Genomic DNA, 13,212 nt, shown 5'->3' with positions numbered 1-13,212 from the left:
TTTGAGCTGAAAAACTTAAGGATACATTGACTAATTTGCTGAAAAGGAGAACAACATGGGTCCTTTAAAAGGTTTTCTAGCAGTTTTCCGGTCTAAACTTGCACAAAAAAATGTTTATTCTTCCCTCACAGTGCCGATGTCTTCATGTTTGTACGTCTTACATTTCTAGCATAACTGACAATTTAAGGAATTTCATCATAGTCCAGACTGTAAACAGTTCCCAGTAAGTGCATGAGCTTAACTTCTGCAATGTAAATGAACTTCAAAGGAGGAGCTCCAGTCTTCCCACCATCCGAGAACTCTACACTCAGCATTTTACGTCGTCCCACTTCACATCGCTCTCTCTCTGTATCTCTTTAGGCCCAAACAGCTGCTGTGTTCATGACTTCATGCCATGTTCGCTCTTCTCCTGGGAAAACCCCACTGGCAAATGACGAAAGTGGCATTTTTTTTAATTATCACATCAACATCGTGATGTCAAGCAGCGATAAAGATGACAGCTCTCTCTTGTGTACATTTCTCACAGTGAAGCAGCGTTACTGGAAGAAAAAAAAAGCACAGCGCAGCACATAAGCACAGTGGGAAAGGCGGTAACGTGAGCGTCATCAGTTGGTGCAGAAGGTGCAGAATTTCTCATGTCCTAAGGAAAAAGAGATGATATACTTCACAGCTACTGACTGTAATCATCTCTCCTGTTTGTTTTAAAGCTTTTTATGTAATATCGGGCATTTTATATAACAGCTTAAGTTAGAAATTGTTTGACTTTGGAAGGAGGAGTGACAACATGAAGCTTTGTCTGTCCTCATGGTAAGTTCACACGGGAAGCCTCACATGGCTGATTCTCCTCAGTGCACTCCACAGCGTCTTCGCCGGGCTCCTTTAGGAAATGAAACGCTTTGCCAGGTCGTGTTTTAGGACATTTTTCACAGTAGTTTGGTCAAGGGCAAAGTCGTCGGCCGGCGGATCATCAGCGTAGCTTTTAATCCTGCACTGTGCCCGTTTTGGAAGCAGGAACCTCTGGCTGGGGCGGAATAGTAACAGATGAACTGTAAAGGTATTAGGGCTTAGGCATGAGGTAGATCTACCGCACCCACTCTGACGCTGTGATCGCACCTTGTTCTAAAAATCTGCCAAAAAACAACCTCTGATTTTCATTATAACGCTCAATAAGGTTCACTTGGCACCTGAGCATGGATGGCATTGGTTTAAGAATGATTAAAGACTCCCAAGATGGAAAAAAGAGCTCAAAATATGCTTGGTATGAATGTGAACTTTGTGCATAGTAATATAACTGCTTGACATTTATATGTTTAGACTTAGTGCTTTGGAAATCCCCTCATAATAACATCACTGACACCATTCTGACATTGTTCAAGAAAGGAACAAACAAGTTTTACCAATAAAAACCATCCACATCCAGCCAAAGGTGTGGCTGGTTCCCTAAATTGCACAAATGCATGAAACGGGTGCAACTGTTTGGCGATTGTAGTAAAAAGCAGCATTTTAATGATGAAATTTACATGGAAATTTACTCCAGATGGGACTTGCAGGACAGTTACAACACAGACTCTGGTCCTGACACATGACACCATCCTTCCATGATCCTTCATCATTGTCATGCTGAGTTTTAATGTGCCGCTTCACGCATTCAATTATGTCGCTCGTTTGAACAAAAACAAGAAAATAAAACGGGGCCAGCTTCAATAGCCGGAGCTTCTTCTCTTTGAAGACGAGGCATATTTCTGGTGGCAAACATTTTAATCTGTCAGTGTGACCAGAGCAGCGGCAGTTAACTCCCACACAGCGTTCACTACTGCGCATCTCCAGGCGCTGGACGCCATCAAAGGGCTGCTGAGCACTAATTAAAAACAGTCATTTGTGTAATGAATTGTGTAATATGTCGAGCACACAACAGCACATACAGATGACATCGGGATAAGATTAAAAGCAGGGTGACAGAGAAGACGACGACGACGCTGCTGCTGCTGCTCGATATTTGATGATTTCCTGAGCTTGATCCACTTTGAGGGTGGTTCATCTTTGAAGACTCTTATTCAACGCTTCAAGTTTCGCGTTTGATCAAACACAGAACCTTTGACAGCAGTCGGATGCAACCACGTTTCTTTCTCTAACAAGCTATTTTTGGGAGGATATTCCGACAAACTTCACTTAAAAAACGATTTCCTCTGTAAAAACATCCATTACGGAAAGCGAAAGTTTCAAAAAATTCACCATGTTTAAAGTTGCTGATATCAGAATCAATGGAGAAAAGTACTGAATATGTTTGATTGTAGGCTGCTGGGTAGAAAAGAAACAGAGTAGGGTTTCTGCAGCCTTGTGATGGGCGTTTTACTCATTTTTAGAATTAAACAATTTATCAATTTACATGCAAAATGTCATCATTTAGGTCAGTAACCACAATTAATGATCAAATAAGCTAATTTCTGAAAGACATCCGTACAAACTACACTTTAAAAAATGATTTCCTTTGTAAAAACATCTATTCCCCAATAGGAAAGTTTCAAAAAAATCTTCTTTTAAAAGGAGCATCTCATCATCTTGAAAGTTGCCATAATTAATTTCAATTTAGAAAAATACTGATTATGTTTAATTTTAGCCTAATGGGTAAAAAAAGAAACACATCAGAAGACATTATCTCAGTTTCTGGAGCCTTGTGATGGGCCTTTTTCACATTTAAAACGTTCAATATTTAATCAGTTTATGTTCAAAATCCAAAGTTTAGGTCAGAAATACAAAACGATCCTCTATGAGTTGTAGTAAAATCACTTATCTAAGCAGGAAAACAGTAAACACCTACATCTACTGTCCCCAAAAGAAATCTGTCAGCCTTAACGGTCAAGTACAAACACAAAAGCGTCGACTCCTTCAAAGGAAATTTCATCAGTGTGGAACTGAGAGTGGAAATGTGCTGGACGCTGGTGTGGACACGATAATCCCGACACCTGATCTCCCACAGGAGGCTCCTGAGTGTTCGAAACAGTCAGAAAAAAAACGAGCAAAATCTCGCAAATCTACCGACTTTGCCAACACTCGCGTCACGCTAAACCACCAGACAGTTTTCCAGTCTAAGGGTGTCATTTTAAGCTCTCGCCACACTCACGGTTTAAGTGGGAGAACATTAAGGACAATCTTCCCTCCTGATCTGTGGACGGAAAAAAAATGAGCAGCTGGAGACGATCAGACACCTTCTCAAGAAATTTGGAAGATTTCAGAGATAGAGAGTTGCACAAACAGTGTGTAAGCGCTCATCTTTCTAATTCATCGGTTATGAGGCGGCTTAAGGCCCTCAGAACTGGACTGTTTTTCTTGTTGGCAGGAAGCATTCCTCTCTAATGACAGGGGAAGTTAAAAGAAGGTCCATACAAACAGTGAAGCAGGAGAAAACACCCAACCTAAATTTGGTCCTCTTATTAAGGCAGACAGGCCAAAAAAAGAAAAAAGAAAAAGCCGTGATCTTCAACACGGCATCCGAGGCTTCCCAAGACATGAAAACGCTCCACAGATGGGTGGGACCGGAGTAATAAACGCAGATTTGAGTCGGTGAAGGGCATTCTATTAGGAGGCAGCGGGTTTTGTTGTGGGTGACGAGTTCGTCGAGATGAAAAGTCTCAGCGGTTCATTCCCAGCACTGTTCATCAGGCTCTGCATTAAACTGCAGCAAAGTCAGCCTTCACAGACAGTCGCATTTTGATAAATTATGCAAATCGCCTCAAACGGACAGTTGTTTAAGTTTTTAGGCATATGCAAAAGTTAATTCAGTTAGTAAATACTGAGAATTCATTTTTTCTAAATCTTTAAAATTGTGTTACAACTAAATGACTGCTCAGGAATAATCCATGTTTATGCATCTAAAAATCTGAGTTCTAACAATAAATCATTAATTGCTGATCAATGCATTGGATTTAAAATGTCACGATATTTACTTTTGTCAACATAAACCAGTGTTATCTACATCCAGCATGGCTGTTAAATCTATAAACGGTTTCTTAATTGAGTTCCCAGGACATTAAAGACGCCACTAATATTATTAGAATAACATGAAAGACAGGACTAGCAATAGAGCTGAGAAGTATCACAAATCTTTAAAGATTTGTTATACTGAATTACTGATCATTTTTGAATTACCTATTTTAATCAAAATCAATAAAATCATGGTTTAGGTGAAATTTCACCACTTTAGCCTATTTATCAAGGTACATAAATGAAAATTTTTACGCCAACACAAGAATGAAAACTACAGTCACAACAAAAAAGTGCAGTGATCGCTGAACTTTGCATTTTTCTAATGATTTTTCCTGCTGATTTGCATCAAAGACAGTGAAGCGAAACTGTCAAACATTCTAAAGAACAACTTTCTCGTTGGATTGATGAAGTGTCTTATGCAATGAACTATTGTTTTATCATCCAGCCTAATAAAATCTGACATGACAGATTATGTCCAGACGGATATTTAAACATTTACTTTCACACGCTGCATGGGTAAATGTGCTAAAAAGTACAATGTTGGATTATCTCGTGATTTTAGTTACAATCTGAGCTGTCATAAAGTTAAAGGCATTAGAGGAGATTTAATTTGCTACGACTTTGAACGTAGCATGAGCACATACAACCTCTCCCTCACCCCCTCTAACCTCCCCCCTCTTAACATTTACGAAGAAACGCCCCCCTCCAGAAACTTGCGTAGCACTCGTGAAGTTGTCTTTTACGGCTGGGTCCCCCTGGATCTTTATCTGCCATTATGTAAAAAAAGATGAGCAAAACAAGTCGTAGTTAGCTTCGTAGTTAGCTGGCTAACTACGAAGCTATACCAAAGCAACACATACACAAAACACGTAAGTCCAAGGCGTACGTAATCTACATAACTAGGCCTGAGCCGGAAGATTTTTGATTGACAGGAAAGGGAGCAAACCAAACGCCTCGGTCCGAGCGCGTTGATTGGCTGATGTTTTTCAGGTCCTGCCATGTCCACAGTTATTTTTATTTTTTTAGAGACCATACATACAAGTCCACTAAAGGTCAGTATATTCATTTTATGTGAATCAGACAATTTAAACAAAAAAAAACATCCTCCATAATGCCTTTAACTGTCATAAAAATAATTGCAATGGATGATTTAATCATCTTTTTCTACTCATTGTGTGTTTCCTTTAGTGTTAGACGAGCCCCTTTGAGCTCCACCTTTATTACAGCAAACACAACAAATCACTTCCTCCAAGTTATTTAAGCTCTTCTTTTTCATTGACCTAAAACCAAAATGTGCTCACATCAGTGCTGGGAAGTTTGGCTTTTTCAACTAAATTGATGACATTAATGTGAAAAGACGCTAAAAGAAACTCGGGAGGTCAAATATTAGAAGTCAGGTGCCTTGATATTTAAGACCAGCATCATTAAACCACAGAAAAGTGGGAAGATGATGTTGAAATAGTGATTTAAACGTGACATTTCTGTTAGTGTCATGCAGCTGTTCTGATACAGGTGAATGAAAAAAATGTTTTAAGAATTCTGCAAACTGATTACAATCAGCTCAAATAACTGAAATCATGTGATCAGTCAGCATTTTTACAGGCAGAGTTACAATAACTTTCTGTAGTTGGATATTCAATTCTATTTTTCTTGCACTTTTGCCACTTTAGCTGCATGTTTGAATCTAAGGCTGCAATTAACAGCTTCTCTTAGAGCCCCAGATGATGTCTTCTGATGTTTTATTTCATCACCCCAACAGCACAAAAGCCAAATTCTATGATCATGTTACATTTTCATGTTGAAACGTAACTCAGCCGAGTTGCTCAGTAATTTTCTATTGATTGGTTTACTGACCAAATCCTGCAGTTTCAAATATTATTCTCTCAAAGAGCATCTTATCTTGAAAGTTGCCGATGTTAATATTAAAGGAGAAAAAAATTCTGAATGTGTTTGATTTTAGACAAGTAGGTAGAAAAGAAACACAGCAGAAGACATCACCTGCGTTTCTGGGGCTTTTTGATGGATGCTTTTCACATTTTAAACATGAAATAATCAATTTACATGCAAAATGTCACAGTTTAGGTCAGGGACCACAATTAATTATCTAACAAGCTATTTCCTGAAAGGTGTCCACACTAACTGCATTTTAAAAAGGGCTTCCTTTGAAAAAACATCCATTTCCCAAAAGGAAAGTTTCAAAAATTCTTCTTTTAAAGGAGCATCTCATCATCTTGAAAACTGATTAAATTGATTTCAGTGGAGAAAAACATTGAATATGTTTGATTTTAGACTGGTGAGTAGAAAAGAAGCACAGTAGGAGACACCATCTGGGTTTCTGCAGTCTTGTGATGGGCTTTTTTGTCCCACATTTTGAAATTTAAAACATTTATCAATTTACACGCAAAAAAATATCAGTTTAGGTCAGTAAGCACATTTCATTATCTAACAAGCTCTTGTTTAAAGGATATCCATACAAACTACACTTAAAAATCAGCTTCCTCTGTAAAAACGCCTTCTTCTCAAAGGGAACATTTAAATGATTCTTCTTTAAAAGAGCAGTTCATCACCTTGAAAGTTGCCCATATTAACATAAATGGAGAAAAATGCTTGATTTTGTTTGATTTTAGCCTGGTGGGCAAAAAAGAAACAAAGCAGAAGACACTATCAGGATTTCTGCAGCTTTGTGACGGCCGTTTTTCATATTTTGACATGTAAAACATTAGTATTTAAGACTGAAATGTAACTTAGCCGAATTGCTGATTCCTTTTCTACTGAGCAGTTTACTGACTAAATCCTGAACTTTTTGATGCTCCACATCCAAGTTGAAGGTCAAGTGGAAATCTGTGGTGCTCTCCAGTCACAGTAAATCTCGTACAGCTACAGCAGTGACCACCAGCCTGACTAACATCACCTCAAACACACACGCCTGTGATGATCCATCCTACAGTAAATCTGAGTCCCGTCACCCAAATCCATCACTCTAAAAGGGAAAATGAAACCATTTCGAAGGCGTTTCTTGACTTTCCTCATGAACTTGTGCTATTTTTCTTTGCCACAAACAGAAAAGAAGAGAGCGACCAAATTTACTTCAAGTCAAAGCAGCGCTGGTGAGGAGCGACGGCTCTTTTAGCCTGTTTCTCTAAGATGTTCTCCTGCACTCTTCTGTCGGCTCACGCTGAATTATTCAGTAGAGGAGGATACGGTTTGACTTCTAGGTCACTATCATCACAGCAGAGATGCCTTAAAGTTAGCACAGCAAGTCATGAAACCGGAGCAACTGCTGAAAAATACAGACAAGAAACCAGATTACTAACCTTTTCAGAGCTCAGCAGTGTCTACATTTATTTCGATTTTTTAAACAGTTCACATCCCGACTAACCAAGTCAATGACTGAAATGTGCCATAATGTTTTCTTTATTTTGACACGTTAAAGAATTCAAAGTCTCATGTTGTCTTCTGAATTATTCCACTCCTTTCCTTGATACTGTAGGTGTTTACTGTGGTATTATTTCAGTATCAAAGATCAATTTATTATATATTAAGTCAGAATTTTGCTATTAATAACCCTGATCAACTGTTACCAACCTAAATTCCCTATTTTGCTCTTTTTAATTCAAAAATGATCTGAGCATAGAGAAAACAACCAGAAATTGAAACAGTAATTTTGAGTTTTAACTGCTCAAATTAAATCAAGAAAATAAAAGGTCGTGCAAACGATTTTTTTTCAAAATATAATTACATTTACATAAAATTACAGCAAAAACAACTGTAGTATCCCATTTTAATTAGAGTTGGCAAACTAAATAACCCCAAAGTCACGATAAATATCACTGCCAAGATTTCACCAAAGGTTCCAAGATGTTTCTTTTTCTACACCTATATTAACAAATCTAATCTCTGTTACAGGAAACAACACATCATGATGCTCCCAAAGCCCCACTATCATCTTATCTGGTCAAACTGCAGCACACTGAGCATTCAGCTTGTCCTAAGGTTATCTCCTGCTACCCCAAAACCATCTACAAGTTTTCTTTTCTTCCACGTTTATCTTTAAGATTTATGAGTAAGCTTGAAGCTTCCAGCAGTCAGCTGGAGCTTCGCCCTGCAGTTTCCCTCCCTGTACTGCAGGGCCTGCTCAGGCTGCCATGCACCTCTAGCCAGCTCATTCCCTTAAAAATCCTAATTAAATGTCAGAAAACTTATTAGAAAAGCATGTATTCCTGCTCTGGATGCTTTTGCATACTTAGCTTTGCTGCTTAAGCCAAATGCCCATCATGTCTGCACATGCATGCTCTAGCTAAACCCCCAAACCGGCACCGACAAGGCTTTAAAAGTTCAAAAACAGGAGTTTTCTAGATAGATATGTAAAATAAGATGTTTAAGAGGTCAGGATTTCCACTTGCTGATTGCATTTCTTTGCACTGGAGCCTGAACGCCTCAGACTGGCAGCCCTACTTTTGCAGCCTGCTGGCTAACTTGCTAGTCGGCTAATCTCTCCTGTGCAACTTTGAGAGGCATGAGCCGAGGAGCTACAAACCGGCTGCTGTGGCCGCAAAACTGCGCAAAATATGCTCGAAAACTGCTACTTTGCGCTTCCAGCTTGCAGCCAACCGCCTTCTGCTTCTGCTGTTCGGATCCCTGAGGAAGTTTTGTGGGTTTACAAACACAAGAACCACAATGGCGCTGCGCCTTTTCTTTGAAAGCAGCAACACACGGCCAGTGGGCTGCGGGCGTGCGTAAAAACCGATGCGCTAACTGTGCAAAACCGAGCAGAAAAGAGCACAAACACGCAGATTTGTCTTCAGTCTTTGCGTTTCTATGAAGTTTGCGCCATATTGTGCGTGCCGATCCCCCTCCAAGCACGACGCAACGTTGTTTCCTGGAAAACAAAAGCCGCAAGAAAACAAAGTATGAGCGCTCACCTTGGCGATCGCCTTCTTGTATCTCATGACAGCCTGCTGGATGAGTGTGTGCACCTTAATATTCCCATCCCCGCACGGCACCACCACCCGGGTCCTGCCGAAACACACCGTCACTTTCATGGTTCAGTATCCGAGATCTTCCCCAGATTCGGAGCGAAACCGAGCGGACGAAGAAGAGCAGCCGCGGCGGGAGGAGGAATCCGTGTGGAAACGGAGAAGGAGCATCGGTTGGTTCGGGTACGGCTCCCGGGATGTCCCGGTGTTCCCTCACTGAAGCGACGGCTGGAGATGTTTCCGTTTCTCCCCGCCGGACGACATTGTTTTCTGTGTTTTCAGACCACCTGTTTAGCTTCTCTCTCTCCCTCCTTCCCTCCCTCGGTCCCGATCCCTCTGCTCGCTCTTGTGCTGCATTCGGGGGCGACTGAGAACGTCGGAATCAAGGACTTCAGACACAAAATATTACAGATTCACAAAGTATTGTCAGATTCTCTATATTTCCGGACATACAGAGAAACCGAAAGGACTTTTCCCTCTCTTCTCTTGCATGAGTGCAAAAAGATCGAAATGCAGCATAAATAAAATAAAACAAAATATGGAAAAATCAAATCACTGCTGCACTTTGACATGATAGTTTATCCTCAGCTTTCATGAAATTTAGGATTTTTTGCATCACTCGTCTTAATTTATCTGAGCTTCAATATAAATTTTGTAATTCTGTGTGGCCTGTGTGTGAAATTTTGTACATTTTCCAGTCTAATCAGCAAGCAGGTTTTCACACAGCGCAATAAACACTGAAAAATAGAACATTTTTAAGAAGCATGGAAAAATATGAGAATGTGCAGCTCACCTGAGAATGTGCAAGATTACATAGAAAGCAAAGGAAACATCTTGACATGTGTTGCGTGTTAATGTAACAGAATTCTTTTTAATGTCTGTAGTGGAAAAAATGCTTTATATATTTAGTAACATATTATTTCATATTAGCTTGTTTTTTCCACCTTTTTATCCTTCTTTTGCTGTTTCTACTAATGTTTACTGTTGTGCAAAAAAAAAAACCTCCAGCCTAAGTTCCTCATATGTAAAAATCTACTTAATTCTGATTCTTTATTTTACTTTTTGGAACCTTTAGTAATCTTAAAGAGCTGCCGCAAGTGTTTGCATAAAATATTTTTGCATCAGAAGTCATAATGAAGATGAGATGATGAGTGAAGTGCACATTAAAGACGTCATTTCTTTATACTGGTGCATCATATAGTTGTTCTTAAAAAATCTTAAAAACGTGCCTTAAGTTATTCTAGTAATGTTTTCACCTCGGTTTCTTGTCACAGTTGGAATGAAAGCATGTAGGATTTGTGAAGATGGAGTTTACGAGCGATCCTTGAATGCATCATTGGAGCAGGGAAGGCCAGATTTGCAGTCTGTCCCCGCGGTGTGGTCGGTTTGGGTAATGTTTGGCGCGCAGAGGAGACTGTGTTTGGGCTAATGATGCAGATCAATACACTGATTGAGAATGATTAGATCACAGCAACACACTGCAGCCTGCAGTTCTGGTTTTACAAGGACAGGAAGGTGTCAAAATCCTCCTAAATGAGGCTTTTTAGATCTTAATAGGCAGTTTTGAAGAAAAGATCTGAGTTTGATTTTGAAGGTAGAATTAGGATTAGCCAGGGATTAAGTTTGCTAATACAAAATAGCTTGTTAAAGAAATTAAAGCCTTAACAGGTTCATTGATCCTGTTATGATTGTGTAGGACACCCAGTTACAACACAGAACATCAGATTGTGCAGTTTCTCCTCTTACTGGACATAGTTTAGACATTTTAGATGATTTTGTAGATCATATTTATGACAGGGAACACTAGACAACAGTTGTGACCTGTGTTTGTTTATTTTCTGTAACACAAAGCCAATTAATATGGTTCTTTAATGATATCTTCAATAGCATTTTTAGCTCCTAAACATGCACTCTCAAAAGTAATTCAACTGGATTCAACAACTTAAATTAATGGATGCTTGCAAAAGGGGGGGGGGGGGGATTTTAATTATTTAAATAAACCTTTTAAATTGCAAACAATTATTTTAATGGGTTTGATAATGTTGGTAATTGCGTTAGCTTAATAATCTGGGTAATTTGAATTCAAATTTCTGCCTTAGTTGATTTTAAACTAAATTCAAGCTGAAGTAACTTCATGAAAATGGCTTAATAACTTAATTTTTCTTCATTTTTAGAAAACAATCAAGTCTCCTCTTCATGTTTGGATGATTTCAGACAGTTAGGACTAGTAATGTTGTGGAGGAAAAGCTAATTCCCCGAACTCAGCATAACTTTAACATCATTTCATGCAAGTTTTGCAAAACTCAAATGATCAGCACAAACTGTTGCGTTAATATATTTTTTATTTAAATTTTTTTCTGGACAAAAATTATTTTTACAATTTAACAGGGAGCATCAATCAACATTTTTTCCCTCTAAGCCATTTTGCAGTTTTTCTGACATGCAGTAATGTCTGGTTCTTTAATGACTAACGTTCTGTCTTTATTTTATGTGTATTTTATCCTGTCACAGTTCCTGTCTCGTACTGGTTTTGGAATGAAGCTTCTACATATCTTGTGTGGAGCATTTGTCAAAGATATTTAAGTTGGCCTGACTTGACTTGACTTGCTCAATTTGTCCACATTCTTTTTGCCAAGCAATAATTGGCTATACTATTTATTATTATACATCACCATTCATTAAATGGAGTGTTTTTTTTCTTTGCATCCACTCCTTTACTATTTCCTTAAATGTCCTGCCTGGGCCTGAAACTGTACCAAACTTCCACAATAAAAGCAGTTCAGATCCATGCAGGTAATTGTCATGAAACGCAGACCCATGCAGCATATGAACAGATTCCCTAAGAAATTCTCCACCAACAACAAAATAAGCATCAGAAAAACAGAGGAGAGCCACTGAATTTTAAGTACGTGGAAAGATAGATAGATACTGTAGATAGATTAAGCCTTTATTAATCCCTCAGCGGGGAAATTTACAGTGTACAGCAGCCAATAGAACATTTGAATCGAAAAAGAGTGCAGCACACAATGCACACAGTGCATACATATATATATATATATATATATATATATATATATATATATATATATATATATATATATTCTTCAAAAGAAGAAATGAAAGCAGTATTTACAGCAAAAATTTTTATGAATTTGCACAGCATCATTATTTACATTATTTACATTCTTTTCATTATTTACATTTTTTTATTGCACAGTTTTTAAGTGTGTTAATGTGGTTTATGTTGGGGCTGTTTAATGGCATCGCTGCATGGAGTGCCAGTTTTGCAGGTGGGAGATGTTTTTTTCTTCAAGTTTTTTTTTTTTTTTGATTTATCATACAGGACAGTGGAGAGAGAGACAGGAAATGTTGGTAGAGGAGCAGCAACGTCTACGGGAGATTCCGTAGCCAAAAACGACTGTGTAATGTTCTCGTACCGAATGCGAGCTTCATGCTGGAACAACAGCAATATTTGTGCTTGCTGCATAAAGCAATGATACAAATATATGACAACAAGAACGAACAGGAGAGCATAGTTCGTTGTTTACGAATAAACCTCGATCCATGGAATGTTTTTTTCCGGGATTTTTCCCTCTTCACATGCTGCGCCAATCAGCGTTCACCTACGTCATCTAAAACACCTTATTTTTGTGAACAGCGCCGCCAAACAACTGGTGGGAGATATAACATTCATCGTAGTTGGTTCAACTGCGAAAACACTGGTGTGAATGCGAACCGAACCAGTTGAAATTAGCAACATTGTAACAACTTTTGGGTCCAAACAAACCACTCTAACGGACTAACAGGTGTGAAAGCACCCTTACTCAGTTCAGACCAACAGTCACCACATTTACATGAAGTTTTTTAATTTGGAATTATTAATTCGGAATTAACTCGTTCGGAATCAAAGTTTTGTGCTTCGTGTTTACATGGAAATATTAATTCCGAATGAAAGTTTATATGTACCGCCCGTTTATTCAAAGGGTTCAAAGGTTGGATAATTTGATCTACAGGATGATTTCAGGTGACTGCAGTTGACAGATGCAACCTGCATGATATTCTGGAATATCTTCAGCTACCAGCTGCAAGGAAATACCTTAGTGTGGGGGAATGCAGTATTTTTTTTGCTTCACAGGCACCTTTATCAACCATGTGCTTTCGTCATTTGATAGTGTTGTCCTTAATCAGGCACATAAGATTCTGAAAGATCCTTCTCATATTCCTTTTCTAGAATATGAACTTCTGCCTTCTG

General features: G+C 38.7%; 1 protein-coding gene across 1 annotated transcript in view; it reads right to left on the bottom strand.

The window, feature by feature from the left end:
• pard3ab (par-3 family cell polarity regulator alpha, b) overlaps nucleotides 1-9,330 on the bottom strand; it is a 335,934-nt gene extending 326,604 nt beyond the window's left edge. The window contains exon 1 of the mRNA XM_051953203.1: nucleotides 8,907-9,330. Coding sequence (XP_051809163.1) covers nucleotides 8,907-9,026 — 120 coding nt within the window. The 5' untranslated portion in view covers nucleotides 9,027-9,330. The remainder of the gene's footprint in view (nucleotides 1-8,906) is intronic.
• Nucleotides 9,331-13,212: the final 3,882 nt, after the last annotated feature.

Source organism: Acanthochromis polyacanthus, chromosome 9 (genome assembly GCF_021347895.1).
Source record: "Acanthochromis polyacanthus isolate Apoly-LR-REF ecotype Palm Island chromosome 9, KAUST_Apoly_ChrSc, whole genome shotgun sequence".
In the NCBI taxonomy this organism is placed as follows: Eukaryota; Metazoa; Chordata; class Actinopteri; family Pomacentridae; genus Acanthochromis; species Acanthochromis polyacanthus.
The sequence above is the reverse complement of the archived record's forward strand: the minus strand, read 5'-3'. Positions and strand labels throughout refer to the sequence as shown.